This window comes from Apus apus, chromosome 21 (genome assembly GCF_020740795.1).
Source record: "Apus apus isolate bApuApu2 chromosome 21, bApuApu2.pri.cur, whole genome shotgun sequence".
NCBI lineage: Eukaryota > Metazoa > Chordata > Aves > Apodiformes > Apodidae > Apus > Apus apus.
This window is the reverse complement of record NC_067302.1, coordinates 114479-140337: the sequence shown is the minus strand read 5'-3', so window position 1 is coordinate 140337 and position 25859 is coordinate 114479. Positions and strand designations below refer to the sequence as shown.

General features: G+C 43.7%; 1 protein-coding gene across 3 annotated transcripts; it reads right to left on the bottom strand.

Annotated features, from left to right (window-relative positions):
• Nucleotides 1–310: 310 nt before the first annotated feature.
• Nucleotides 311–25805, bottom strand: ZMPSTE24 (zinc metallopeptidase STE24). 3 transcript variants are annotated; one of them, XM_051638170.1, is made up of 10 exons: nt 25670–25805; nt 23728–23874; nt 18868–18954; nt 18214–18330; nt 10406–10558; nt 9687–9828; nt 7518–7678; nt 4064–4168; nt 1980–2123; nt 311–1671 (listed from the first exon to the last, which is right to left on the bottom strand). In XM_051638170.1, exons 1-10 carry the CDS (start codon nt 25784–25786, stop codon nt 1447–1449), a joined length of 1398 nt encoding a protein of 465 aa, XP_051494130.1. In that variant the 5' UTR covers nt 25787–25805; the 3' UTR covers nt 311–1446. The 3 variants fall into 3 exon arrangements, with proteins under 3 accessions (XP_051494130.1, XP_051494132.1, XP_051494131.1); XM_051638172.1 differs by lacking the exon at nt 25670–25805 and adding an exon at nt 24615–25193; XM_051638171.1 differs by lacking the exon at nt 1980–2123.
• Nucleotides 25806–25859: the final 54 nt, after the last annotated feature.

The following is a 25859-nucleotide window of genomic DNA, read 5'->3' as shown; positions in this document are numbered from 1 at the left end:
TAGTTCAGCTTCATATTCACTAGGATATAAACACAATAAGGCACACAAAGGGCTTCCAGAAACACCTGGTATCTTGCTGCACCTGAGATCACTGTGCCTGTCATCTTGTAAGGCATTTTTCCCTATAATCAGAAAAGCAAATTTAAGCTAACTGTGAAGTCTCTGAGAATACTCTGACATCTGGAAAAAGAATTTACGTTGACTTCTGTCTTTGTAGAGAGATGAGCAGAACATTTGAATTTACTGCAGATATAACACCTGATTTTGATATGAAATATGTGCATTCAGTCTTTGTATGGCACACACAAACTTGTCGTTCATTTTTATCTTTATTTCAACAAAAGTAAATTTAATTCCAGCTTTTGTTGGAAAAATATGAGACAATCAATGCAGAAGCCATTTCCACAATTATTCCATTTGTCCTTCACTAGCCTATATATGAACAAACTGCCTTGGGCTATTTATATCATAACAACAAGAAGAAATATTTTCTAAGTATTCCAGCACAGCTATTTCATCTTAACGGAAAACTCCCAGTGGAGTAGAGGACAAACCCCTTCAGAATCAAAGCGTGGCTCTGATGTACTGTCTGAGCAACTGGACACTTCCACAGATACAAAATATTTAGGCAAAGCACAACAAAAAGGAGGAACTGAGGTATGGAAAAGCTGTTAACCAATCTGTTCATAGACAAAAGGTAGAAGAACAGAGGATTAGCACTTTTCTCTAACATGTTGTGATTCTTTGTAACATCCTTCCACACCCCCAGCAGCACAGTACAGGAGAAGCCTGATCCCACTATAATGCTACTTAATACTGACTAGTGCTCATTTTCAAGGAAGCCATGGTACATTTCCTCAGCTGTAATTCATCCTTCTTCCCACCCTTCAGAGAAAGGAGGTTTTGTTAAGTAGCATTTTCAATTACAACAGACAGTAATCCAGGAGAAAGGCCTGTGCTTGCATTCAGCTTTTAAAAACACAAGACAGTGACTGGTGAGTACAAGTATTAATACGCAAGAAAACATGTCACTTAAACCCTCTTCATTGTGAAGAGGGTTGAGACTAGGAAGGCTTACAGAATACTGAGAGTAAGAAAGAATCAAAAGCAATGTTCAAGGCATACACAAACTGAAGAAATGGTGCTCTGAAGTCCATACTTTTTTTTCCTACCTTTACAAGACTTACAGTGTGATACAGAGATAAAAGCCGGTGTGTGTGGGGGGAAGGTCTTCACGTAGTACTTTTTCTAAATTAAGTTCCACAGTTTTGTTTTTGTTAAAAAAAGTAATTTATAATGTAATACCTGTTTCAGGATTCTTATATCTGTGGTGCTGTTAACACTGCACTTGACTGGCATTATCCATTTTTAAAAAGAAATTTAAAAGCAGCTCTGAACTTTGCTTCTGGGATGGAAGCACAATCTGTGAACCAACAATGATTCCTGTCAATCTTGCTTTGCATCTTTCAAGGCCTGAAGTCTTTCTAAAAGGGGGGGATGGGAGTAATGCCACATTGAAAAGAGCCAGTCAGAAACAGGGAATCCTAAATTATCTTTGTTTAGCTTGATCAAAGCAGAATATAGGTCTTTAGCTTTCCCAAGCTCCTTGGCAAATGCATCCGCTTGGAACTCAAATCGTCGGCTTAACACAGTCAAACAAAACGAGAGAACCTGTGGAGAGAAATATATTACAAATATTTTAAAATTCAGCTGCCTGCAAGATCTGTACAGTATCAGAAAATACTCCTGTATCTTCCCACAACCCACACATCTCTGCGTCTGTAGAATGATCTCACTAAGGTTTATTCAGGCCACACCTGACACTGGGAGTCTTACCCAACATGGAGCACTAAGAATACTTATTAAAATTAAATTCCAGATAGAGCCCACAGAAACTTCAAACTTTACCCCTCAGTCAAAATAAAATCTTTATTTAAATAGCACGATACTTCAGCATCTGTATCTTGTAAACAATTTACCTCATTGTAAGGTGAAAAAATGAATTGGAAAATAATCATCAAGCCTATCAGGGTAGGCTGGGTGTCATAGAAACCAAATGCAGCAAAGAGTTCTTTTCGACCAATTAACACCGCAAACAAGAAGAAGCAGAGGAAGGAATTCATCTAGGGAAAGGAAACAACATTCTTGATTAAGATGAGATTTTCATCTGAGTCTAAAACATGGCCTACTCATGCTACAGATTTGCACAGAAATTCTACCAAAAAAAAAGATTACTTTAGAACTAATATACAAAGAGGAACAAGCAGCTGGCCTTTACCTGCTTCCTGTGACTGCATGGAATATATTTTCTGTCAGGGCAAAGAAATATCATCTAGTAAAGGAAGATGAAAAGACACAAGAAGAGGAAGGAAGAGAAAAGGAGGAGTACGACGTAGAATCCATCTCCTTGGAATTAAACATAGGTTCCAAAAAGTTTAAAACCAAACACATTTTGTCTGCGCTGTGTCCTACTTCTATTGCTGAAAACAACCTACACTTCAATCTAAGCTATGCACTCCTGTGTACAAGCACTGTTCTTGCCTGGCTTTTCAGAGGCCAGAGGCAGAGCTGTGCCTCACCAAGTTCTCTAGAGAAGATCAGTATCTTTTCAGTCAGTTCAAGTGGCTCTTTGCTCTTTTTAGAGTAATGTAGAAGGTGCCAGAATATTCTTTGTTATTGAGACACAAAGGACAGAAAAAAAAAAGAGGGATGGTTGTGGCAGAAAGCAATGAACAGAAAAAGTAGAAGGCATTGCATTCATGAAAACTTCTGGAACTGAAGATAAAAATCTACATATTGCAGCAAAATAATAGTATCTAGATACTAGATATCTAGTATCTATCCATCTAGAAAGGGGATCCAAAGACAAAAGTTACATGAGTTAGCAGAGTAACAAAAGCATCATAATAGCAGGGATTAACACTGATGTTTGAAGTTGGGAGGTATCTTCAAGCAGAAAGCAAGAAGGACCCCATTGAAGTGTTCAGTTGCATTCACCAAGAAAAAGCCAGTGTGGAAAGGAAAAGAGAAGTATTTTCTTAAGCAGGAGCCTGACAGTGATGTTTACAGCCTGAAAAGCTTGTGAATAGCTTTAGAAAAAACAACAGAACAGCATTCCTGGCATGGTGCATTCATGTCAAGAAAGACATGCTGGAGTTACAGAAGGGGGAGGAGGGCAGCAAAGAGAAACTGACAAAACAAAACAAAAAGAAGTAAAAAAGCTGGGAACTTGGAGAAAAGAAGGGTGAGTGATACCTGCAATGAGCTCTACACCAAAGATATAGAGGGCTGTTGGCAGTAATTTAACAGAAGGCAAATAGCAGAAATTTAAGTAGGAGACCTGGGGGAGGAATTCCCTTGTCTTGTGCAATGTCCAGCAGCATATGCAGGAGGAAACAGACCATCAGGCTCATTTTCTTCCGAGGCAAGGTTGAGCAATCTCTAGGGACTGCTTCAACAGCCACCCTCATTTGGGCATGCACTAAGAATGGCACAGTAAGTTTATCTACCAATAATAAATGCACAATGTATGAAAATACAATATAATTAAATAAGAATGCCCTCCTGTGTCACATTTCATAATCCTCAATCACATTCCTTCTCAGCCCTCCAAGACTGATAGAAACTTTCAGACACACAGCTTTGTTAGAGACAATGACAAACACCTAAAAAATCCAGGCTGAGAGACAGGATACATCCAATCCTATCCCTAGCCCAGAGATTCAAACAGACCTTCAGAGAAAGCCCTGAGATTCAAACAGACAAGATGTGTTACAGAGGAGGAAAAAATGTGTCCAAACTTCAAAAAGCTGATGAGATGAATTAAAATGGCAGCAGACATGCTTTCTTAGATTCCTTCTACCAACCAGATAGAGCAGGGGTGGGGGAGAAAGGATAGTGCATCTTCATTGTAGATACAGCAAAGAAAAAAAATCAATCCAACTTTCCAACAATTCAACCAATGCAGAGCTGTGGAGATGTACACACACAGATCTGGAAGCAGGCATTTGCAAACAGCAATCAGAGAATGCTCTAGAAAAAACACCTGTTTATCATAACTTACCTGGCTGATGATAATATTTTTGACAGTGTGACCCAGTTTCCAGTGACCCAATTCATGACCAAGTACAGCTAGAACTTCTTCATTTTTACATCCTTGTTTCTTATTCTGAAGAAGTAACAAAGCAGAGGCACTATCAGGTATGATAAAATACAGATTTCTTACTTATTAGTTTAGTTCCTAGGTCTCTTAATTTCCCTAGATCATGCTCTTCCTTTCTACCAAGAGAAACTCACACATAGTTTCTTATTGAGTCTTTTTCAAGAAAATACTTTCAAAAACTAAACTTTTGAGTTCAACAAGATTTCTACCATGAGGTGCTGTTCTCTTATTTCTATGTATGCAGACACACCTATGCAAACCTGGAAGAATGCTGGAAGATTTGCCTTCCAAACTCTCTCCTACTATCCCTTGATCTCATCCTGTTTGTTTACTCAAAAAAAGACATTACAGTGACATTCAGACACTGAGAGTCACAGACTTTCAAAAGAGAATTGAGAGCAAAGTCCTCTTTCACATAGCCAGAAGACAAGGGGTAATGGCTTAAAACTTGAAGAGGGGAGATTTAGGTTAGACATTAAGAGGAAATTCTTCACTAGGAGGTTGGTGAGACACTGGAACAGGTTGCCCACGGAAGCTGTGGCTGCCCCATCCCTGGAAATGTTCAAGGGCAGGTTGGATGGGGCTTGGAGCAACCTGGGCTGGTGGGAGGTGTCCCTGCCCATGCAGGGGGTTGGATTTAGATGATCCTTAAGGTCTCTTCCAACCCAAACCAGTCTGGGATACTATGATAAAACTGATGGACATCTGTGCCTTCAAAGATACCCTAGCAAGTCAGAAGCAAGCAAGTGGACTTGGGTATTGAGAACTAGCTGAAGAACCTGTTAAAATTCAACAAATTATTCTCATTATGACTCATTATGAGCAGGTGAGCTCAATGTTCCCTCCTCTTCTGCAGTTTGCCACACCAAACTGTGGATGAAGAGAATTCTACCACCAACATGGTTTCAAGAAACAGAAGCTGGACTGAACAACAATCTATACATTGGCCTAATCCTAGGCTGCACCAGGCAATTCTTCTCAGAATGACTCCTTCAGGCTCTTCAGAAAGTATTTTATCAGTTTTCATAGAATAGTTTGGGTTGGAAGGGACCTTTAAAGGTCATCTAGTCTAGCCCTCATGCAGTGAGCAGGGACAGCTTCAACCAGATCAGGTTGCTCTGAGCCCCATCCAACCTGATCTTGAAGGTTTCCAGGAATGGGGCTTCCACTACCTCTCTCGGCAACTTGTGTCAGTGTTTCACCAGCCTCACTGTAAAATTTTTTCATAGAATCACAGAATTGTTCTGGTTGGAAAAGACCTTTAAGATCCGAGTCCAACCATTTCTCCTTATATCTAGTCTAAATCTCCCCTCTTTTCCTTTAAAACCATTACCCCATGTATTGCAACTGGCCCTGCTAAAAAGTTCATCCACATCTTTCTTATAGGTCCCCTTTAAGTACTGAAAGGCCATAACTAGCTCTCCCAGGAGCCTTCTCTTCTCCAGGCTGAACGATCCCAGCTCTCTCAGCCTGTCTTCATACGAGAGGTGCTCCAGCCCTCTTATCACTTCTGTGGACCCACACCAACAGCTCCATGTCTGTGTTATGTTGGGAACTCCAGAACTGGACACATTTCTCCAGGTGGGGTCTCATGAGAGCAGAAGAGAGGGGCAGAATCACCTCCCCTTGACCTGCTGGCCGTGCTATTTTTGATGCAGCCCAGGACACACTTGGCTTTCTGGGCTGCAAGTGCACATGTTGTTTGCCCATGTCCCAACCTTTTGTCCACCAGTATCCCCAAGTCCCATTCTACAGGGCTGCTCACTATCACATCATCCCCCAGCTTGTATTGATCATGAGGACTGCCCCTTCCCAGGTGCACGACCTTGCACTTGGCCTTATTGAACTTCATGAAGTTCACTTGGTCCCACTTTTCAAGCTTGCCCAGGTCTCTCTGCATGGCATCCCACCCCCAGGCGTGCCAACCGCACCACCCAGCTTGGTGTCATCTGCAAACGCACTGAGGGTGCCCTCAATCCCACCATCTGTGTCATTGATCAAGATATTAAGCAGCACTGGTCACAATATGGACCCCTGAGGTACACTTGTTACCAGTCTCTGTCTGGACACTAACCATTGACCACCACCCTCTGGATGTGACCATCCAGCCAATTTCCTATCCACCAAACAGTCCACCCATCAAATCCATCTCTCTGCAATTACAGAAAGAAGAATGTTGTGGGGGTCCATCTCAAAGACCTCACAAGAAGTCCAGGTAAATTACATCCATAGCTCTTCCCTTACCCACTGATGTAGTCACTCCATTATAGTTGACTAGGTTGGTCAGGCAGTACTTGCCCTTGGTGAAGCCATTGATTTTAACCATCCCTACACTCTCCTGAAGTCACAAAAGCTGTTAGAGCAGACTCTTGATGTGCAGCTGCACATCAATGGAAGGGACAGTGAAAGGCCATCACCCTGGTCTTGACCAGGGTGGGGGACGATGCATGTGTGGAATTTACTGGAGAGAGTCCAACAGAAGCTACAAGGATGATGAAGGGACTGGAACACCTGCCTGATGAGGAGAGGCTGAGAGACCTGGGGCTTTTCAGTCTAGAGAGAAGACTGAGGGGGGACCTAATTAAGAATAATTACATGAAGGTTGGGCCTCAAGAAGGCAGGGACAACCTCTTGTCACTTGTGCCCTGTGGCAGGATGAGGGGCAGTGGGTTCAAACTCAAGCCCAGGAAGTTCCACCTCAACATGAGAAGAACCTCTTTCCTGTGAGGGTGACAGAGCCCTGGGACAGGCTGCCCAGAGAGCTTGTGGAGTCTCCTTCTCTGGGGACTTCCAAGACCTGTCTGGATGCCTTTCTGAGTAATCTGCCCTAGTTTTTTTGGTCCTGCTCTGGCAAGGGGTTGGACTCCATGATCTTCAAGAGGTCCCTTCCAACCCCCAATATTCAGTGATTCTGTGATCTGCATGTGTACACACGCACATGCCTCTTGCATCAAATTCTTTCCTGTAGTAAAAGGTACAAACGACACACTGACAGTCTAAAGCATTGCCTTTGAAGGGAAGCTTTGGTGTGGCAGTCCCAACAGAGGGAACACAACTTCAAACCCTGAACAGGTCCTTTATTCAAACAATTACAAGGAATTCTGTACACGCAGGGAACCAATGTTTTGCTAAAGCCTTTGTGGATTTCTGTGGTCTATCTGGTGCTCTCTGCAACACTCACACAGGCCCAGCAATTCCAATTAGCAGCTCAGGGACATCATTAGGAGTCAAAATCATTAGGTTTTTGGTTTTAACATCTCTCTCAACACCTCTAAAATGCATTTGGAAAATGCAAGAGAATATCTCAACATAAAGTTAATGTAAATAACACAATACAAAACAATTAGGAACTCACTTTGGTTTTAGATTTTGTCTCTTCATTCTCACCATCTTCTCCTTCTGCTGGCTCTTTGTTCAATGCAGAATAATCTTCCAGGAGTGTATCAAAGAGTACTATCCTCTTATTTTTGAAGAATCCATAGAAATAAGCATTGCTGTGAGAAGAACGCTTTGAACCTGATGTGGAAAATTCAAAGACCATGAGCTGAATAATCCCATGCACTGAAGACTATGCAACATTACATAGAATGGATTATTCCAAAGCAATGCTTTAAGTCCCAAAGTGAATGATAGACAAACTAAATATAATTAGTTTGCAGCTTGAAGTGCATCTTAAAATTATCCAAGTAATAATTATCTAATTTACTAACTCTGCTAGAGAAACAATTTTCTTCATCTGTAACCTGTCATCACTAAAATGACTAAAAACACAAGAGCAGTCAGGTGAAGATCTAATATCCAGAGGAAAAGCGGTTTCTATTTGAATTTCAGGTTCAGAGTGGAAAGAATGTTCTGCATAAAACATGTGCTGCCCTTATGGCAAAGGATTTATGTCTACTACATTTAGACTTCTTTCAATGTGCCAGCAAGATCATTCGAAACAGATCTGGATGAAGCTGTTCAAAAAAAGAAGAGACAAAGTACAGATATCAGTCAGTCCCTCAAAATTATTTTTGATTGAAATAGGCAATTTTTTACTGCTACTTTTATCTAGATAACGGTGAATCATGGACTGTTCCTTCTATCAAAATACTTGGGGCCAAGAAACATGGGCTGTTTCAGGTGATTAAAAAGGCATCTGGATCAAAGCAGCTGTTAAAACTGTTGCCCCATCAGGACTGAAAGAGATGTCTATGAGAGAAGGGTGGATTGCTCTGACTTTTGCAGCAAAATCTGAGATACTTCAAGTTGAAGGTGTTTGCTTTCAACTCTCACTATAAATATGTGAGCTGCATAAACTCCTTAAAACACAAAATGACCATTGTTCCATTGCAAGCCAACCCATAGTATAGTCATGGCAACCTTCAGCACCAAACCAAGACAGAATAACAGGAAGAGAGGCCAGTCAGAGTATAAAGCATCAGCATCCAGTCCCTTCTCAGTGAAGAAATCTGAACAGTGTCAGGGCAGCAATATTCTCTTTCATCTGTGTATCAAAAAACTTCCTCCTCCAACAAGTGTTGGTAGAGAATTTGCCTGTTACAGAATGAACCATGAAATCAAAGGACTTGCAGAGGTCACTTCTGGAGTGGAAAGAGCCAAGACAGTGCAGAAAAACACTGGCAAAGAGAGGAGTTTCTTCGGGCCCAGGTGTATCCATAGTAGTAGTTTCTGGCTGTACTGAGGCAGAGCACTGGCTGGATTTTGACAGTCCAAAGTTTTGCAAGCCACAGCTTCCATGCTAGATAAAGCCTTCATCACCCTCTCTTACAGGAAAATTCTGCCATTTCAGCTCTTCATGTCATCTCGTACTTGCTTTCACCAAGGCAATTAAAACACCCCTGATCCTCACAGATGGGTCACAAAAACAAAACAAAATTTGAGAAAGTTCCTGACATTAATTCAGAAAGAAGCAAAATGAGTAATAGAGGAAAAGTCAAGCAGTAAAGTGCTCCATGACCATGAAGTGGAGAGGATGTGACATGGCAGCTACCATGCTTCATTTTACATCCCATGACCTAAGAAAAGAGGATGATAAATTCTTTACTAGAAACTGAAAAAATTACAGCCCAAGTAGAATGTATGAGACCATCCAGCCATACTCTAAGAAACAGATCATGTCAACAATTTAAGAAGGAATAGTTGTTTTATCTTCCATAGCTTTTTAAACTGTTTCACCAAGAACTTTAAGAAAATTAATGCTAAACTGAGACTAGAAAAGATAAATAAACCCTTTTCTGTCTGGTTTAAAGTTCTAAAATTGGAATCTTGATTGTTGCTTCCATTCCAGACTATCCCATGTACTTCCATTCCACAGAGCCAAGGCAATGCTAAGGAGATGCTGAATTAACACTGTAAATTCAGCTTCACTTGTGCCTCAAGGCACAAAAAGAAAAATGATACAGTGACAAGTATTATAATAGCTGAGGAATACAAGCAACTGCCCTACTACAGCATCCACAACCAAAGCTAAAAATCCACAAATTCAAAATTACAGTATTTTTATTGAAAAAAAAAATCTCACCTTCAACAACATACACCTTAGTCAATGGGAAGTCAATGCTCTTTGCCATTATTTCAATTTGTTGCTTGAGCTCTCCCTCAGGAAGCGGAATGAATTTATCAAACAAAGGTGCAATATAGTCCGCATAGATTGTAACAAGCACCTGCAAACACATAGATTAAAAACAGGGCATATAAATGTGTGCTTAGTACTAAAAGTGGAGCATGAGTAAGTACAAAAAAGGGCACAATTTCAGAAAAAACACTTGATAAAGAGTCCTGTATGAAGTGTGATCTGTAGCCAGGCTCTCTATGGGTCATCTCATCTACTAAGACAACTGCTTAATCTGTTGAGTGTCAGCAATTCAACAGCTGCTGGCAGTTGCCCCTGTGCCCTTTCTATATTTAAGAAAAATAAAAACCTGTCACCACATAGTGCTGTATTTCCAGTGTCTATTCTTAAGCTTTCTGAATGTTTACTTTTCAATTGATGAAGGTAATCCCATATTAAACTGTCAAAATACAAGATATCACACGAAACTGGGCAATTAACATGAGCTATTAATTCCTGAACAAGTACACTGAGAACAAGGCACACTGTTGAAGTTTGTAGACTCTGAAATTCTCAGGAGATTTAGATCTTTCTCCATTTTCTTCCAGTTATGTTTTTGAACATCAGCACACTGAGCCATGCAACTAAGCTAATATTTGGAAGAAACCCAAGCATATTCTCATACTTACCAGGGAAACAACTAATGTGAAGAGCCAGGCATAGATGAAGAAGTAGTCTCCCCCTATTTTAATAATGTAAAGCAGAAGGGATGTCACTGGCAACAGAATACACTGAGTCACGATAAACTTCTTGAAAGCATCCTTAAAAAAAAATCCCAGTGTCTGGAAAAAAAGGATATCAGTGATATTTTCAATATAAATATTGATGTGTCACAGTGGTTAATGAACTGATCCCTTCAGTGGGTGCACAGGAAAAAAATAAGACAAACAGCAAAACAGCCATACCAATGTGCTAGGGGAATCAGAGGCAGTTAAGAAAAGGTGTAAGAACCTTTTCACCTTCTCTTCTTGTAGCTGTGGCTCTCTACATCCACACAGAATCCAAGCCCATGCAGATGCATTCTTCTTCAGGAAGATCCAACCCATACCCTTATTTGGTGTTGCACACACATAATTAAAGAAGGAAAGAAAAATTTAAGCTTATCTGTCCCTGAACTCCTTTACAGATCTGTATCCTAGACATTATGCAATTTTTAGCTAATAGAAAACTCTTAAAGAAACCTACCTACTGAACACTTGCATCCATTCACCTTAACTTTCAGTTATGACTAAGCTTGTTGTCTTAACCAGAAATGTACAGAAGTTCTTTTAAAGATTTTTAGATATATATTGGGCATTTTACTCCAAGCTTCCACTCACATGCAGTTACTACTCATGTAGTTGTCTCAGGTTTTAAAATTAGCACATATTTAATAACAGCAACTGATATTTCAAGGACCTCTACCTGAATGAATCTGATCTAGTGATTCTGCAACACGGTTACAGAAGTTCCACCTAAACTTGAGGAAGAACCTCTTTCCTGTGAGGGTGACAGAGCCCTGGGACAGGCTGCCCAGAGAGGCTGTGAAGTCTCCTTCTCTGGAGACTTTCAAGACCTGTCTAGATGCCTTTCTGAGTGCTCTGCCCTAGTTTTGGTCCTGCTCTGGCAGGGGAGTTGGACTCAATGATCTTCGGAGGTCCCTTCCAACCCCCAACATTCTGTAATTCTGTGATTACACACCCAACTAGTTCTTTCAGGAAGTGTTACTTCAGGCCTTGGAGCTAATTGCAAGGCACGGAGGTGAGGGGGTTATTAGGTAAAGATCCTTCAGAACAAAGTTGTATTAAAAAGCCCATGCTACAGTAAAGATATGGAACTCATCTGGAAAGAAAAAAAATACTGGTGAAACAGATTCAAATAACAACTAAGATTTGGGGCAAGAATTTGCTTAGACGCCTCAGACAACCATGACTATCAGAAACACAAATCAGACATTAAGACACAGTTTTAGACCATTCTTTATCAGAAAACCACAGAATTGTCACGATTGGAAAAGACCTCTAAGATCACCCACTCGAGTATGTCTTGAATTCCCTCATCTACACGGTTTTTTAACACCTCCAGGGATGGTGACTCCACCACCTCCCTGGCTGCCTGTTCCACTGTCCAACCACTCTTCCAGTAAAGAAATTCTTCCTAATATCCAATCTAAACTTCCCCTGGTGTAACTTCAGGCCATTTCCTCTGTCCTATCATTATTTACTTGAGAGAAGAGGCCACAACCCACCTCCTACAACCTCCTTTCAGGCAGTTGCAGTGAGCAATGAGGTCCCCCTCAGCCTCCTCTTCTCCAAAATACACAATCCCAGTTCCCTCAGCCTCTTCTCATAGGACTTGTAATCCAGCCCCTTCTTCAGCTTGGTTCTCTTCTCTGAACTCACTCAAACAATTCAATGTCTTTCTTGTAGTGAGGGGCCCAGAACTGAACACAGAACTCAAGGTGCAGGGGCCCCCTGCACAGGGGCAGGATCACCTCCTTCTGCTGGCCACACTATTCCTGATGCAGGCCAGGATGCCATTGGCCTTCTTGGCCACCTGAGCCCACAGTGACTCATGTTGAGCTGGATGTCGACCAACACCCCCAGGTCCCTTTCTGCCACACAGCTTCCCAGCCACTCTGCCCCATGCCTGGAGCATTGCCTGGGGTTGTTGTGATCAAAATGCAGGACCTTGTTAAAACTCCTACAATTGGCCTCAGCTCATTGATTCAACCTGCCCAGATCCCTCTGAAGAGCCTTCCTCCCCTCGAGCAGATCAACAGTCCCACCCACTTGGTGTCATCTGCAAACTTGCTGATGATTAGCCCTCAATTCCCTCATCTAGATTGTTGATAAATATATTGAACAAGACTGGCCCCAAAACTGAGCCCTGAGGGACATCACTCCTGATTGGTCATCAACTGGATTTAACTCCACTGACTAAAACTCTCTGGGCCTGGCCATCCAGCCAGTTTTTAACACTTGTCTATGCCATTATTTGCCAGCTTCTCCAGAATGCTGTGGGAGATGGTGTCAAAGGCTTTATTAAAATACAGGTAGACAATATCCACAGCCACAGATCAGGTTGGGTCAGGCAGGGCCTACATTGCCTGAACCCATTCTGGTTGGGCCCGACTGTGCTGGACTTGCTATGGGAATGCACTGAAGATGAATCGCTCCATAATTTTACCAGGTCGGGCTGACAGGCCTGTAGTTCCCTGGATCCTCCTTCCAGCCCTTCTTGTAGATGGTTATCACAATAACTAGCCTCCAGCCATCTGGGTCAACCCTGTTGACCAGGATTGTTGATAATTGATGGAGAGAGGCTTGGTGAGCTCCCCCACCAGCTCCCTCAGCACTATGGGGTGGATCCCATCCTGCCCTGTAGACTTATGAGTGTTCAGGTGCAGAAGCAGATCATTAACTACTTCCTCCTGGATTATGGGGGGTTGTTCTGCTCTCCATCCTTATCTTCCAGCTCAGGGGGCTGAAATTCTGGGGGAAGCTGCTCTGACTACAAAAGATGGAGGTGAAGACAGCATTAAGTATCTCACCCTTTTCCTCATCCTTGATTGCAATGTTCCCCCCGCATCCAGCAAGGGATGGAGATTCTCCCTGGCTCTCCCTGGTTCTCTCTTTATTGTTAATGTATTTGTAAAAACTTTTTTCTTGTCTCTTTTGTCAGTGGCCAGACTGAGCTCCTGCTGAGCTTCTGCCATTCTAATTTTTTCCCTGCATGACCTAATGAAATCCCTGTACTCATCCTGAGATGCCTGCCCCTTCTTCTGAAGGACGTAAACTTTCTTTTTATTCCTGAGTCCCAGCAAAGCCTCCCTTTTCAGCCAGGCCAGTCATCTTCCCTGCCACCTTACAGTACATGAGGGCAGCTGCTCCTGTGATGTGCAGATTTCCTTCCTGTAGAGCGTCCAGCCTTCCTGGACCCCTTTGCCCTTCAGGACTGTCCCCCAAGGGACTCTCTTCTCAACTAATGTCCTGAACGGGCCAAAGTCCACCCTCCAAAGCCCAAGGTGGAAGTTCTGCTACACTCCCTCCTTACCTCAGTAAGGACTGAGAACTTAACCATTTCATGGTCACTAAGCCCAAGACAGCCGCCAACCACCACATCTCACCGGTCCTTCCCTGATTGTGAACAGCAGATCTAGCAATGCATCTTCTCTGGCAGGCTCACTTACCAGCTGTGTTAGGAAGTTATCTTCCATACACTCGAGGAACCTCCAAGCTTGCCTCCCTCTGCTTTGTTATATTTCTAGCAGATGCCTTATAGGTTGAAATCCCCCACCAGAATAAGGGCTGGTGACTCTGAGACCTCTGCCAGCCACTTGTAGAATGCTTCGTCTGCCTCCTCATCCTGGTTGGATGGTCTATAACAGACACCCAACAGAATATCTGCCTTATTTGCCTTCCCTCTCATCCTTACCCACAAAACACTCAACCTTCTCATTGCTATCATCAAGCTCTATACAATCAAGACACTCCCTAAAATATAGAGCCCCCCCATCACCTCTCCTTTCCTGTCTATCTTTCTGAAGAGCTTTTAGCCATCCCTTGCGACATTCCAATCATGTGAGTCACCCCACCATGTTTCTGTGAAGGTGGCTATGTCACAGCTATGTCATATGTTCTGCTGCACAGCTCCTCCTGTTTGCTGCCCGTGCTGCGTGCACTGGTGTAGATGCACTTGAGCTGGGCTGTTAGTTCCACTCCTAACATTGCCATGCCATCCTCAGGCTCGTCTCTAGTTGGCCTGGTTTTATCACCTTCCTTCATCAAACCTAGTCTAAAGTCCTCTTGATGAGCCCTGCCAATTCCTGGCCAAAAATCCTTTTCCCCCTTGTGGAGAGTTCCACTCCATCTCTCACCAGCAGCCCCGGTGCCATGTAAACATCCCGGTGATCCAAGAACCCAAAATTAAACCAAAAGCTCCAATCCCCTCCAGTGAGGGGCAGGTACCCCCACAAGGGTGACATCAACTGGCACTGAAGCAGAATACCCACTCTTGAGAAAACCATCACATACTTGAGAGAAATAGCTGTGCAAGAGCTGATCTATGATCAAGATGGACTTACAAATCCTGATCATGTTCTGTGTGACACACAGATGTTCCGGACGTTTGCTCAGGCTGTACCAGCAGCACATGCCCAGATAGTCTCCTTCATGGGATACTTTGAGGATGACACAAGACCAACTGTGCATGAGGTGGCTTTCAGAGCACAACAATATGGAGACATAATCTCTGATTCCCATCAGTTCCGCAACTCAGCCATTGAACGAATGACTGACAGAAAGAATAAGATGCCAAACAGATTGAGAGGTAAACTCCAGATTCTCCCTAGAGACACCTGGTCACGTGTTGCAGCCGTTAAGAGGAGACATCCTGCTACGAGACAGCAGAGAGAGAGACAGGACCCACTGCGACATCATAACCTCAGCCCTCAGTTCTTGGCATGAAGACCACTGTGGTGGAAAAAAATCTTGTAAAAGACATCCTCCAGGTCTTTTCCAGCCTTGGTGATTCTGTGATTCTGTGTCAGTGCCAGGTCCTCTGTTTCTCATCTGATTAGGCACAATGCTTGCACTGACAAGAGTGAAACAACCAGAAAGCACAGCTCCAGGGAGAAAATGTTCAGAAGATATACCCAGAGTCCTCCTTACCCTCCCTGAAGCACACACATGGATTCTGCAAGTCCTGAAGCCAGTTTTAAAGAAGCCCAAGCTGCTAGGTTCGGTATTTGACCCTCTGCTGCTGCTGCTGCACTAGCAGTAGGACCTGATCCAAGTCCAGCTCTCTATCCATCAGCGAGTCTGCTGGTTTGCTTTAACTCTAGTGATTTACAAGTCCCAACACTGACAGTCTTTGGACTTTTGTGTCCTGGACATAAAGGGCTTGCAGATCTGGGACTAAGATGGAACCCACTCCTCACTAAGGTAGGAGAGACAATCAAGGTGCAGACCTGATGCAATTACTCAGGATTGACATGAAAGACAACAGTGGCTTTTGATGCATATTTAAGGACTCTGAATGGCAAAAGGATGTCTAGGCTAAGCCAGGGCATAAACACATTCCAAGTTAGGACTTTGCCAGTGCTTACAATTTTTGGGGACTACAGGACAGAAGTGATAGCCAGAGAAGCAGGAAAATACATCAAATAGGTATTTTCTGTGAAGAAAAGATTGCTTGAACTCATAGTCTGGAAACACAGGAACATTCCTTCCTCCCTTGAGGGAACAGGATGTTAGCCTGCCAGTAAGCTCACTGTAAAGTCTGCAGAAAGAAAGAGGATCTCCAGGACTATGTCTCCAAGTCACCTAGGATACGAATGGCCATGTGCACCATCATTCTGATAGTGAGAACTGGCTGGTGAGAGGAAAAAGTTATTGTTAGAAGTTACACATACAGTTTTAGAAGTACAAGGTTGTTTTCTAAGACTAAAGAGCTAAATGGAGTATAAAAAGAGTTCCAAGTTGGTCACTGACTCCAGGCTGATAACTAAGTAGAACAATCTTCAGATCTGCTTCCCAAAGACTGGAACAGGAGTTGCCAGTGGCACAGTATCCAAACCCTGGAGGTGGGAGAAGTGGGGAGAGCAAATAACTCTTGCAGTTTCTGGGATTACACACAGGCAAAACTGTGCATTGAAAATGTTCCTAGTTGGGCTTCCCTGGAAAAAAAATAGTATGTCACGCAGTAGTTCTCATGAACCAAACTAATACAGGATGTGTCAGGATCTCTACTCTTCTGTTTCAAAGATGATTGAGAGGGTGCCAACTTGATAACTGCATTTAGAGCTTTTTTCTTTTTCCTCGCTTCTTTTCTTACTTGTTTTATAAAAAGGAATAGGAAACACCCACTTATCCATTTACCAGGAATGAGTTCAGAAACAAACTGATTCCACTTCTTCAGGTCGAGCTCAGTCTTCCTGCCTCCATAGAAACTGTAAGATGAAACTGGCAAATACTAGAGCATCTCTACCCTTATTAAAATGAGCCAAACAGATTTATCCCACATCTGCAACCCATCCAAATTATACTCTACTGTAAAAAAACCCTGACTTCCTAGTAGACCTGAAACAGAAAGTACTGCAGACAACACGAGCTGGGTCCAAAAGCAGACAACAAGTGGCATGAAATAGCTAATTATGTCATCCAGATTGAGCTTCCTCTCCCAAAAAGATACTGAAACAAGTTAAACTAAGTTGGTGAGGGAAATTAAGAAAACCAGGGCTGATATTAAGTGAGTACTTAAGAGAAGTACAAATGAAGCTATGAATTCTGTAATTTAATAAAGGCTGACACAAGAAATCAATAAGTCACACAAAATGAAGAAGAAAGTAATTTCTTGGCTTTGTTTCATTTCTTGGCTTATTGTCCATGAATCAGAACTGCCCTTGTAAAGCAGTGATCCAGACTTCTGAGGAAGGGCATATGAAGGTCTAAGAATAGTCCATCCAAAAATGATCAGCTCAGGCACAAAATGTTCTTTAACCCAGCACTAGAACACACACTTCTCTGCTAAGAGGCATGGGCTCACACAGAGACATTGTAGTGTAGCATAGGTACTTCTGCAACAGTCACAAATTATCATTGCTCTTATTTTTATGCAGTGAGAGTAGAAATATTCCTAAAACTAGTGATCTTTAGCACAGATGTTGTCCTGGTTTGAGCCAGGACAGAAGCAATTTTTTTCATAGTGATTTTACTCTTCAGTTAAGTCTCTTCTAAGTAGCTGCACTTGCTGAAATTAACAGCATGTTTTTCAGTGTCTGCTTCTAGCACCAATATAGCTTGATGTTTATACTTACTGCTGGAGTAATGTTTGTATTTACTGCATGCTCCTTATGCTCCAGAAAAAAAAGGGAGTGAAGGGGTCACCACTGTGACCCTCCTGCAAGGAGGAGTGTGACAGACATTGACCCATACACCTCATACTCAGGATAAATCTGAGGGATTACAAGGGTCAGGGTCTCTTCAGCCACAGCTGGTGTCCTGGGAGGACTCCGTTCCTCTGCCTTTTATCTCAACCTGTGTGTTCCTGCACCCAGCTCCCATCTGCCACTGACTCCAGGAGCCCAGGCTGGAACTTCCCCAGGGCCAGCCCTGCAGCCCCAGTGGTGACATCAGCTTTATGGGGGAGGGAGTGATAGTGGGTTTGTGTATATTTATTTCTACATATTTCATTATGTTCCTTTCCGTCATTGCTGTTCCATTAAAGCTGTGCAGTTCAGTTTCCAACCTGTTCACCTCTCTCCCTCATTCTCTCTGTTCCCTACAGGGGAAGGCAGGGGGGTTCCCAGAGCACCTGCCAGGCCTTTAACTGCTAACACAGCCTTCAACGTGACATCAGACCAGTCCATCTAACCAACCAAAGACATCACACCAGTCTATCTAACCAAGCAAACCTACTTGAGATGTTAGGTCAGTGTAAGTGCTATCTGCAGTACCTGTTGATTGAAGCCATGTTTCTCTTCTATGACAAATGTGTTATATAAACTCCACGGGAGGCCGGTCACTGCACTGAAGAGTGTTGCAAGCAGCAGAAACATCAATGACTGAACAATCTAAAAAAATTAAACCCATAAATAAATAAATAAAATCTGATATTTACTGACCTGTACTAGCCTTACTGGATGTTAAAAATAGATGTCAGTGGTTTAACTGAAACTGGTTAGAGAATGAAGACAGATAAATTCACAGAAATCATTACCTTACCAATCCCTGGTACAGATTAGTGTGTTAGAGAAAGAAAAAAAAATACTGATAAAATAGATTTGAATAAAAAACTAAGGATTTGGGACAAGAATTTGGATAGATATGAAAAACCCAACCCCAACCCTTCGTTTGACCCCAGTAGCTTTATGACATGCATATTTTAACATAGAAAGCTACTTTAATTAGGAAGCTAATTGAGAAGTTACATACTGTTAACAGTTCTCAGACTCGCCTAATCACTGTGTTCACCAGAAAATGTTATTTTTACTAGATGACACCTGTAGCTAAAACCAACTTTAAGTATATGCAAGTTTAAAAATAAAAGTGATTATTAACTGCATAGCTTATTGACCAAACTTCTTCACTAAAAGTTCAAAGCTGCTTACCTCATATTCTGGTCCAAACCCAGCACGACCAGAGATCTGACCAGAAAGATTCCAGAGAAAAGGAATTCCTCCACAGAGAAGAATCACCTTGAAAACAAAAACACAAACCACAGAGGCAATATGAAACAGGTTTTCATTTTTTTTCTATCAAAATTTCAGCATCATAAGGACCTTTAAAGGATGAATAATACAAGTTTTATTATTAGACTTTTTGTCCCACTCTGACCTTACCACTGCATATAGAAAGCCTGGAATATTCAGCAATGGTTCATTTTTACTTTAGAGAGTAGAGATCAAGTTAAACTTGCCTTTTTTTTCCCCCTGAGAAATACTATTGTATTTCCAAGCCTATGTACTGTAGACTTTGCTGCTATATTGGCTATAAGGTATAGTTTTCAGAAGACCTTAAAACCCATTTGCCCCACCTCTCTAGGAGAAGATGCAAGATTCAGCAAAGTAACTGACCTGGGACAGTCTGGTCTGCATCCCCCATGCAGAGAAAGGCTTTCAGAACCAGGCCATCACTTCAGTTTCAGTATCAGTGCTGCTTCAACCACTGTAAGAGAGCTCCATGCCCTCCGCCTTGTGCCTGCCTTGTGGTGCTTCCTGTGATACAGGCTGCCAAGGAAGAGGGAGTGGACTATTTGGGGCACACCATCATCAAAGAAATGCTTGAGACATTGTTACTGAAGCAAGTGCTCAAGGAAGGGGCTGGTGGTGTTTGTTAAGCACCTTGACTTCCAAATGTTTCACATTTACTTTCTTAGCAAGTGATGCATCACTGTGTATATAAAAATCCATGTTCAGCCTTCCAGCACGGACAGTATTTTATTTACTTATTTATTTTTAAAAGGCTTACTCCTATAACCTAACTATGAGGGTGCATTCTGAGTGTTAGGAAGAGATACAAAGGACCAAATCAAGCATGTTTCTCCTTTGCAAGCTACCTTTAAGTTTCGGAGCTGGAAATCCCAGAAGTACCAATCACTGAACAAAGACAGTTATTAGCATGATGCTGATACTACTTATTAGTTAAAAAGATACCCACATAATTAATGGCTAAATAAATCAAAGCATATTAGTAGTTCTAACACAGCATCTCCCCTTCAATTAACTTGCTAGATTAATGAATCATACTTCTACCTACTAAAAGCAAAATGTTGCAGAACCATCATCCATGATAGCCTCTTTCAAGTTTGGGCAGTTCCCAAAGTCAAAAAACGATGCTGTTTACTCTCTAAGGAGGTGGAAAACTCAGTCAGACGCCACCTCACTTTAGCTCTGCTGGAATCTGATAATCCCAGGACAGATTCTGAGAAACAGAAAGAGACAGCTCAACATCACAGAAAGGAGCAATAACTCATCATCACATACGTGCAAGAAACTGTATCAGGGGAATCAGCTTGATTGTAGAATAGAAATTATAGAATCATTTAGGCTGGAGAAGACTCTTAACATCATCAAGTCCAACATGAACCTAATACAACCAAGTCCACCACCAAACCATATCCCTCAGCACCACATCTGCACATATTTCAAATCCCTCCAGGGATGGGGACTCTACCACTCTACCACTTCCCTGGGCAGCTCCTTCCAGTGACTGACAAGCATTTCAGTGATGAAATTTTTCCTAGCATCCAACCTAAACCTCCCCTGGCACAACTTGAGGCCATTTCCCCTCATCCTATCATTTCTTACATGGGAAAAAAGACTTGTGAATGGGGCAGGGGCAAGTGAAACCTGCTGTGCTGGTTTGGTTTGGGGGAAGGGCCCAGGGGTGGCTCCCATAAGTAAGAAGCTGAGAAGATCCCCCTGCTCCGAAACCAGCCAAGGAGCCATTAGAGAGACAATAGATGCAACTCTGCCAATAACATACGAAAGAACCAAGATAAGAGCCACACTGGAGAGGTGAAAGGCAGCTGCTGGGGTGAAGATCCTGCTGGTGGGTGAGGAAGAAGGGACAGAAGGTGTCCAAGCAGAAGTTTCCCTGCAACCCATGGCGAGATGGCAGCTGTGCTCCTGCATTCATGGAGGAACATGGTGGAACATTCCCTGAAGGCACCATGAAGGGTGATCTTGGCCAGTGGACTTGAATTTTGTGGCCAGTGGACTCGGATGATGCAGCTGTGGAAGCCCCTGGGCCAGGGGAGGCCAGCCCCTGTTCCCGAAGCACCCGTGACTCTGTGGGCAGTGCTGGAGCAGCTCTGGACCTGGTGGGAAGGACTCATGGAGGAGAGGTTGCTGGAGGACTCTCTGCCATGGGAGGGACCCCGTGTGGAAGCAGGGGAGGACTGTGAGGAATCCTTCTTCCTGAGGAGGAAGGAGCAGCAGGAACCACCAGCCTGAGAACTGACTCTAAACCCCACCCCCTGTGCCGCTGGGGGGAAGGAGGGAGAGAAATGGGGAACAAAGTGATTTGGGCCTGGGAAGAAGGGAGGGGTAACATGTGTAAGCCCTGCTCTGTGTGTATCTGTGTCCTGTGTGCATTTGGTTAGTGTGAAATTAAATTATAATTTTTCGCCTACATTGAGTCTGTTTTGCCCAGGACCTTAATTGGTAAAGGACCCTCCTTGTTCTTTGTCTCAACACATGAGCTTTGTTGTCGTGCTGGGCCCAAACCACCACACTGGTAGGTCAAAGGTGTGCCCAGGACCTCCTGCAGCAGGTGGCCAAGCTGCAGAAAATGGTGAAAAGACTGCATAGCATCAGAGAGGCAGAAAAGGAGATACATGGCTGGATCCAGGTCCAGACTGCAGTGAACTCACAGCCTATGGCCACAAAGTCAGTAACTCCCCCACTATCACACACAGAAAGGAGGGAAGTCATTAATGAAGAGGAACGGACAACTTCAAAGGTAAAAACCAGCAGGAGAAAGAGACCTCCCTCAAAGCCTGAGGTGGCCCTGCAGAACCACTTCACAGTTCTGCAGATTGAAGAGGAAAAAGATGCTGCACCAGGTAAGTTGATGGAGCCAAGTAAGGCAGCTTGATCGGCTCAATGCTTATCAACCAGCAGTGCAAACAAGGAGAAGAGATGGACTATAGTAGTAGGAGACTCTCTTCTGAAAGGTACAGAGGCACCCATTTGCTAATCTGATCCTCTCTCTGCAGAGTTCTGCTGCTTACCAGGGACTTCTATCAGGGATGTCACCACAAGACTACCAAAACTTTTACTTCCCACTACTAACTGCTCAGGGCCCACCTATCAAACCTGTCCAGGTCCCTCTGGCTGGTCTTCCTTCTCTCCAGTGTGTCAACCACACCACACAGCTTCGTGTCAGCAGCAAACTTGCTGAGGACACACTCAATCCCACTGTCCATGTCTCCAACAAAGATGTTAAACATCATCTGTCCCAGTACTGACCCTGAGGAACACCACTGGTTTCCACTTGGACATTAAGCCATTGGCTGTAACTGCTTGGACACAAACATCCAACCAGTCCAATGAATTAAAAAAAAAAAAATCAGTAAAAAGAAAATCGGCTTAATCCTGGCTCAAACCAGGACACAGTCCATCTGTCACCCATATCCCTCCAATTTAGCAGGTAGATTATTGTGGGGGACTATAAAAATAGCAGGCCTGGATGAAGATAAACACAGATTGCTGATCCAGCTCTTTGTTAAGCGGGGTGCTAAATTCAGTGGCAAAGAGGCTCATCCCAATCATGTATATTTTCCTTAAAAACAAAAAGGGAAGCTGCTTTGGCTAAAAGTCTTGAAATCAATATAAAGTTTTCTGTGTTGTTTTTTTTTTTTCTAATCACTATAGAGCATTTTGACTTACTGCAGTTGCTAGATTGTACCATCTCTGCCTGTCCATTAATCTATTGTTAGAGGCTCCCTTCATGTTTCAAATGAAGCACTGCCTCTACAGTTGGTCAAAACATAAAAGCTTTTCCAAAGCCACATAAAAATTGTCTTGCGTTGTACTCAGCATACTAAAAAGCCCCAAAAATATAATGTAAGAGCTATACTGACACACATATAGCAAGATTTTTACAAGTTCATACAAAATGAAACAATGTACACATTAGGCTGCACAAGAGAGATCAGGAAATGTGAAAGTTAAAAGGGGCCACAATTCTTAAGTACTGGATTTGCATCATAGTTACACAGTTACATGACTTACACTATTTTACAATATTGTTTTCTTTATCTTTTATAATTGACCTTTTTGCTTCCCTAAGCTCACCCTGTGTTAGGCCACACTCTCATCTTTTGCAATGCCAGGCATTCCAGGATTCCTTTTTTTACCCAGCTGTGCTACTACTGCTGAGCAGTGCATTTCAGCAGTAAGTCAGAAAAGGCTTCTCTTCAGACTGTTTATGAAGCACACATGTGAGTACTTTGTTCTGACTCAATGGCTCTGCTTCTTCATACATGAGAACACCACTTGCCCAGTCTAGTTGTTCTTACACATAAGTATCCATTGCAACTCACAGGCTTTTCTTTCTACCTTCTACTTCAATTTTATCTAAAAATTAAAACAGTTGCATCCCTACAAACACAGAAAAAGGTCTCTGTAACAATTTAAAATAATTCTAATGTAGCTTAATTACTTGGCAAGGGAAGCCATAACAGGTCATCTGTGCCATGAAAACAACATCATACACCTTGTAGTTGTGCAGTATGACTCAGCATTGCATAGAGAAATGATGTGCTGGCTGAATGAGTACTCCTTTTTTTGTGGTAAATACAGCCACAAACAACAAACACAGAATCCTTGGCCTTCCAAACTTCAGTGCTTGACCTACAATGCCAAAATACCAACAGCACAGCTGCCACAGGATCACTCAGAACGTATTTCAGTTTAAGTACATGAAAACTATCAAATGAATGCTAGAGCAGCCCAGGTACTTACAGTGCCCTCAATCTCTGAATAAAGGCCTGACCAAAAGCTGAAAGTACTTTTGTCCAGCTGATACAGACGAGATTTTTCAAACGTTTCTGAATCCATGATCTGTCCCAATTCCTGTGGTACATGTGTTGTTGTTCTATAGACCCGTCTCTGAAAAATTGAAAAAGAAACTTAGCATCTATATCCCACATTTTTTAAGAAGACCAAGTAAAATCTAAAAGTAACATGTTATGTTAGAAGGTTTTAGAAAAATCCAAGCCTCACAAAATAAAAAATATCCCTAAATTCCTGTTTTCTATCAAATTCCAAATATAAAACTGAAGCATAATTATTATAACCAGAAACCGCATTGCCTACTTATTAATTTATTTCCAATACAGTTACTATATAAAGATCACACATTTTTTCCACAAGATATGACTTACTGCACCACAATAACAACTAAGCAGAATTTGAAATTAAACACATCATCCCATGCAAACCAGGCAACTTCACCAGACAAACATATTAAGATGTGGCTGCATAAATGAGTTGCCATTTCATTTTCAGTAGAGAACTCGGTGCTTTAAAATTTTAAAAGACTAAAAGTCCTTATTCTATCCACTGCCCTTACCTTGTTTCAATATATTTATTGAAAGAGAGATTTAGGTTAGAGATCAGGAGGAAATTCTTCAGTGTGAGGGTGGTGAGACCCTGGCCCAGGTTGCCCAGGGAAGCTGTGGCTGCCCCATCCCTGGCAGTGTTGAAGGGCAGGTTGGATGGGGCTTGGAGCAGCCTGGACTGGTGGGAGGTGTCCCTGCCCATGCAGGGGGGTTGGATCTAGATGATCTTTAAGGTCCCTTCCAACTCTAAAACATTCTATGATCCCTTCTCGAAGGAAATGCTCCTACCCTTTGTCACTTGGAAATACATTCTTCCTCTGGACAGACCAGCAGGCTGGTCTCACAGATGTAGTTGCTCTAATGGCTCACAAGAGCACACAGCACTGCTTCTTGCCCTCCTGGCAGTCTTTTCCCCAGCTGTGCTGGGTCTTGCTGGGATGGTGTTACTTTTTTCACAAAGTCCTGCACCGGGTTCACCAGGCATTTGTGGCCAAAGCAGTGTTGTTTACACAGCAGTGTCCTGGCTAGGCAGCGTCAGGGCTCTCTCTCCCTCAGTGAGCAGGCTGGGGGTGGACAGGCAGCAGCACAGCCAGGACAGCTGACCTGAGCTGAGCAAAGAGATATTCCACACTGTATAATGTTATATTCAGCAATAAAATCTGCAGCAGAGGAAGAAGGGGGGAAGTGTTTGACTTCAAGGTGGCTGTTACTTGGAGAGGGGCATCAGCCTGCTTGTGGGAGGAAGAGCCACTGCCCTGGCAGCACTGCTGGGTATTTCCCCCCTCTTTCCTTCACTTACTAAACTGTCGTTACTTTGACCCATTAGTTTTCTCGTTTTCCCTCTTCCTGCTCTCTCAGCCCTCCTGAGGAAGGAGAATGGAGCTGCTGGGTGGGTGCTGGGCTGCTGGTGACCCCCCCGCACCCCCCTCCGCAGTCCTTTGACTCACTGATGGAAACACGGTGGAATTCCCCGCCACCCCCGGGAACCCAGCGTGGTACAAGGACCTGGGCTTGTCCTGGGGAGCGCCACGCGTCCAGACACGCGTGAGCAGAGGGAACCGAGCGGGACCGGGCTGTGCCCCGCCACGCGGCTCCGAGCCCCCGGCCAGACACGGCCGCCCCTCTCTCGCCCGCTCCCGCACCCGCCGGAGGAAAAGCGACTCGGGGAGCAGGATGAGCAGGGCTGACCCCGCAGCCGCCGCTCGGGCCGGGCAGGCCGGGCCCTCCCCGGGCGCCGGCAGAACGAGCCGCCCCCGGCCCGGCCCGCACCGCCCCGCACATGAGGCCGGGCCCGGAGCAGCCCCGGCCGGGAGGCGACTGTCCCCGCCGAAGCCCCTGCCGACCTGCCGGTGCGCCAGGAAGGCCTCCCAGAGGTAGACGGCCCAGGAGAACAGCAGCACGAAGCAGAAGATGCGCTTCTCGGCCGGCGCCTCAGCCCAGAGCTCCCCCGGCAGCGCCATCGCAGCGCCGCGCGCGCCGCTGCAGCGCCCCCTGCGGCCCGGAGGGGCTGCGGGCGGGGCCTGAGGGGCGGGG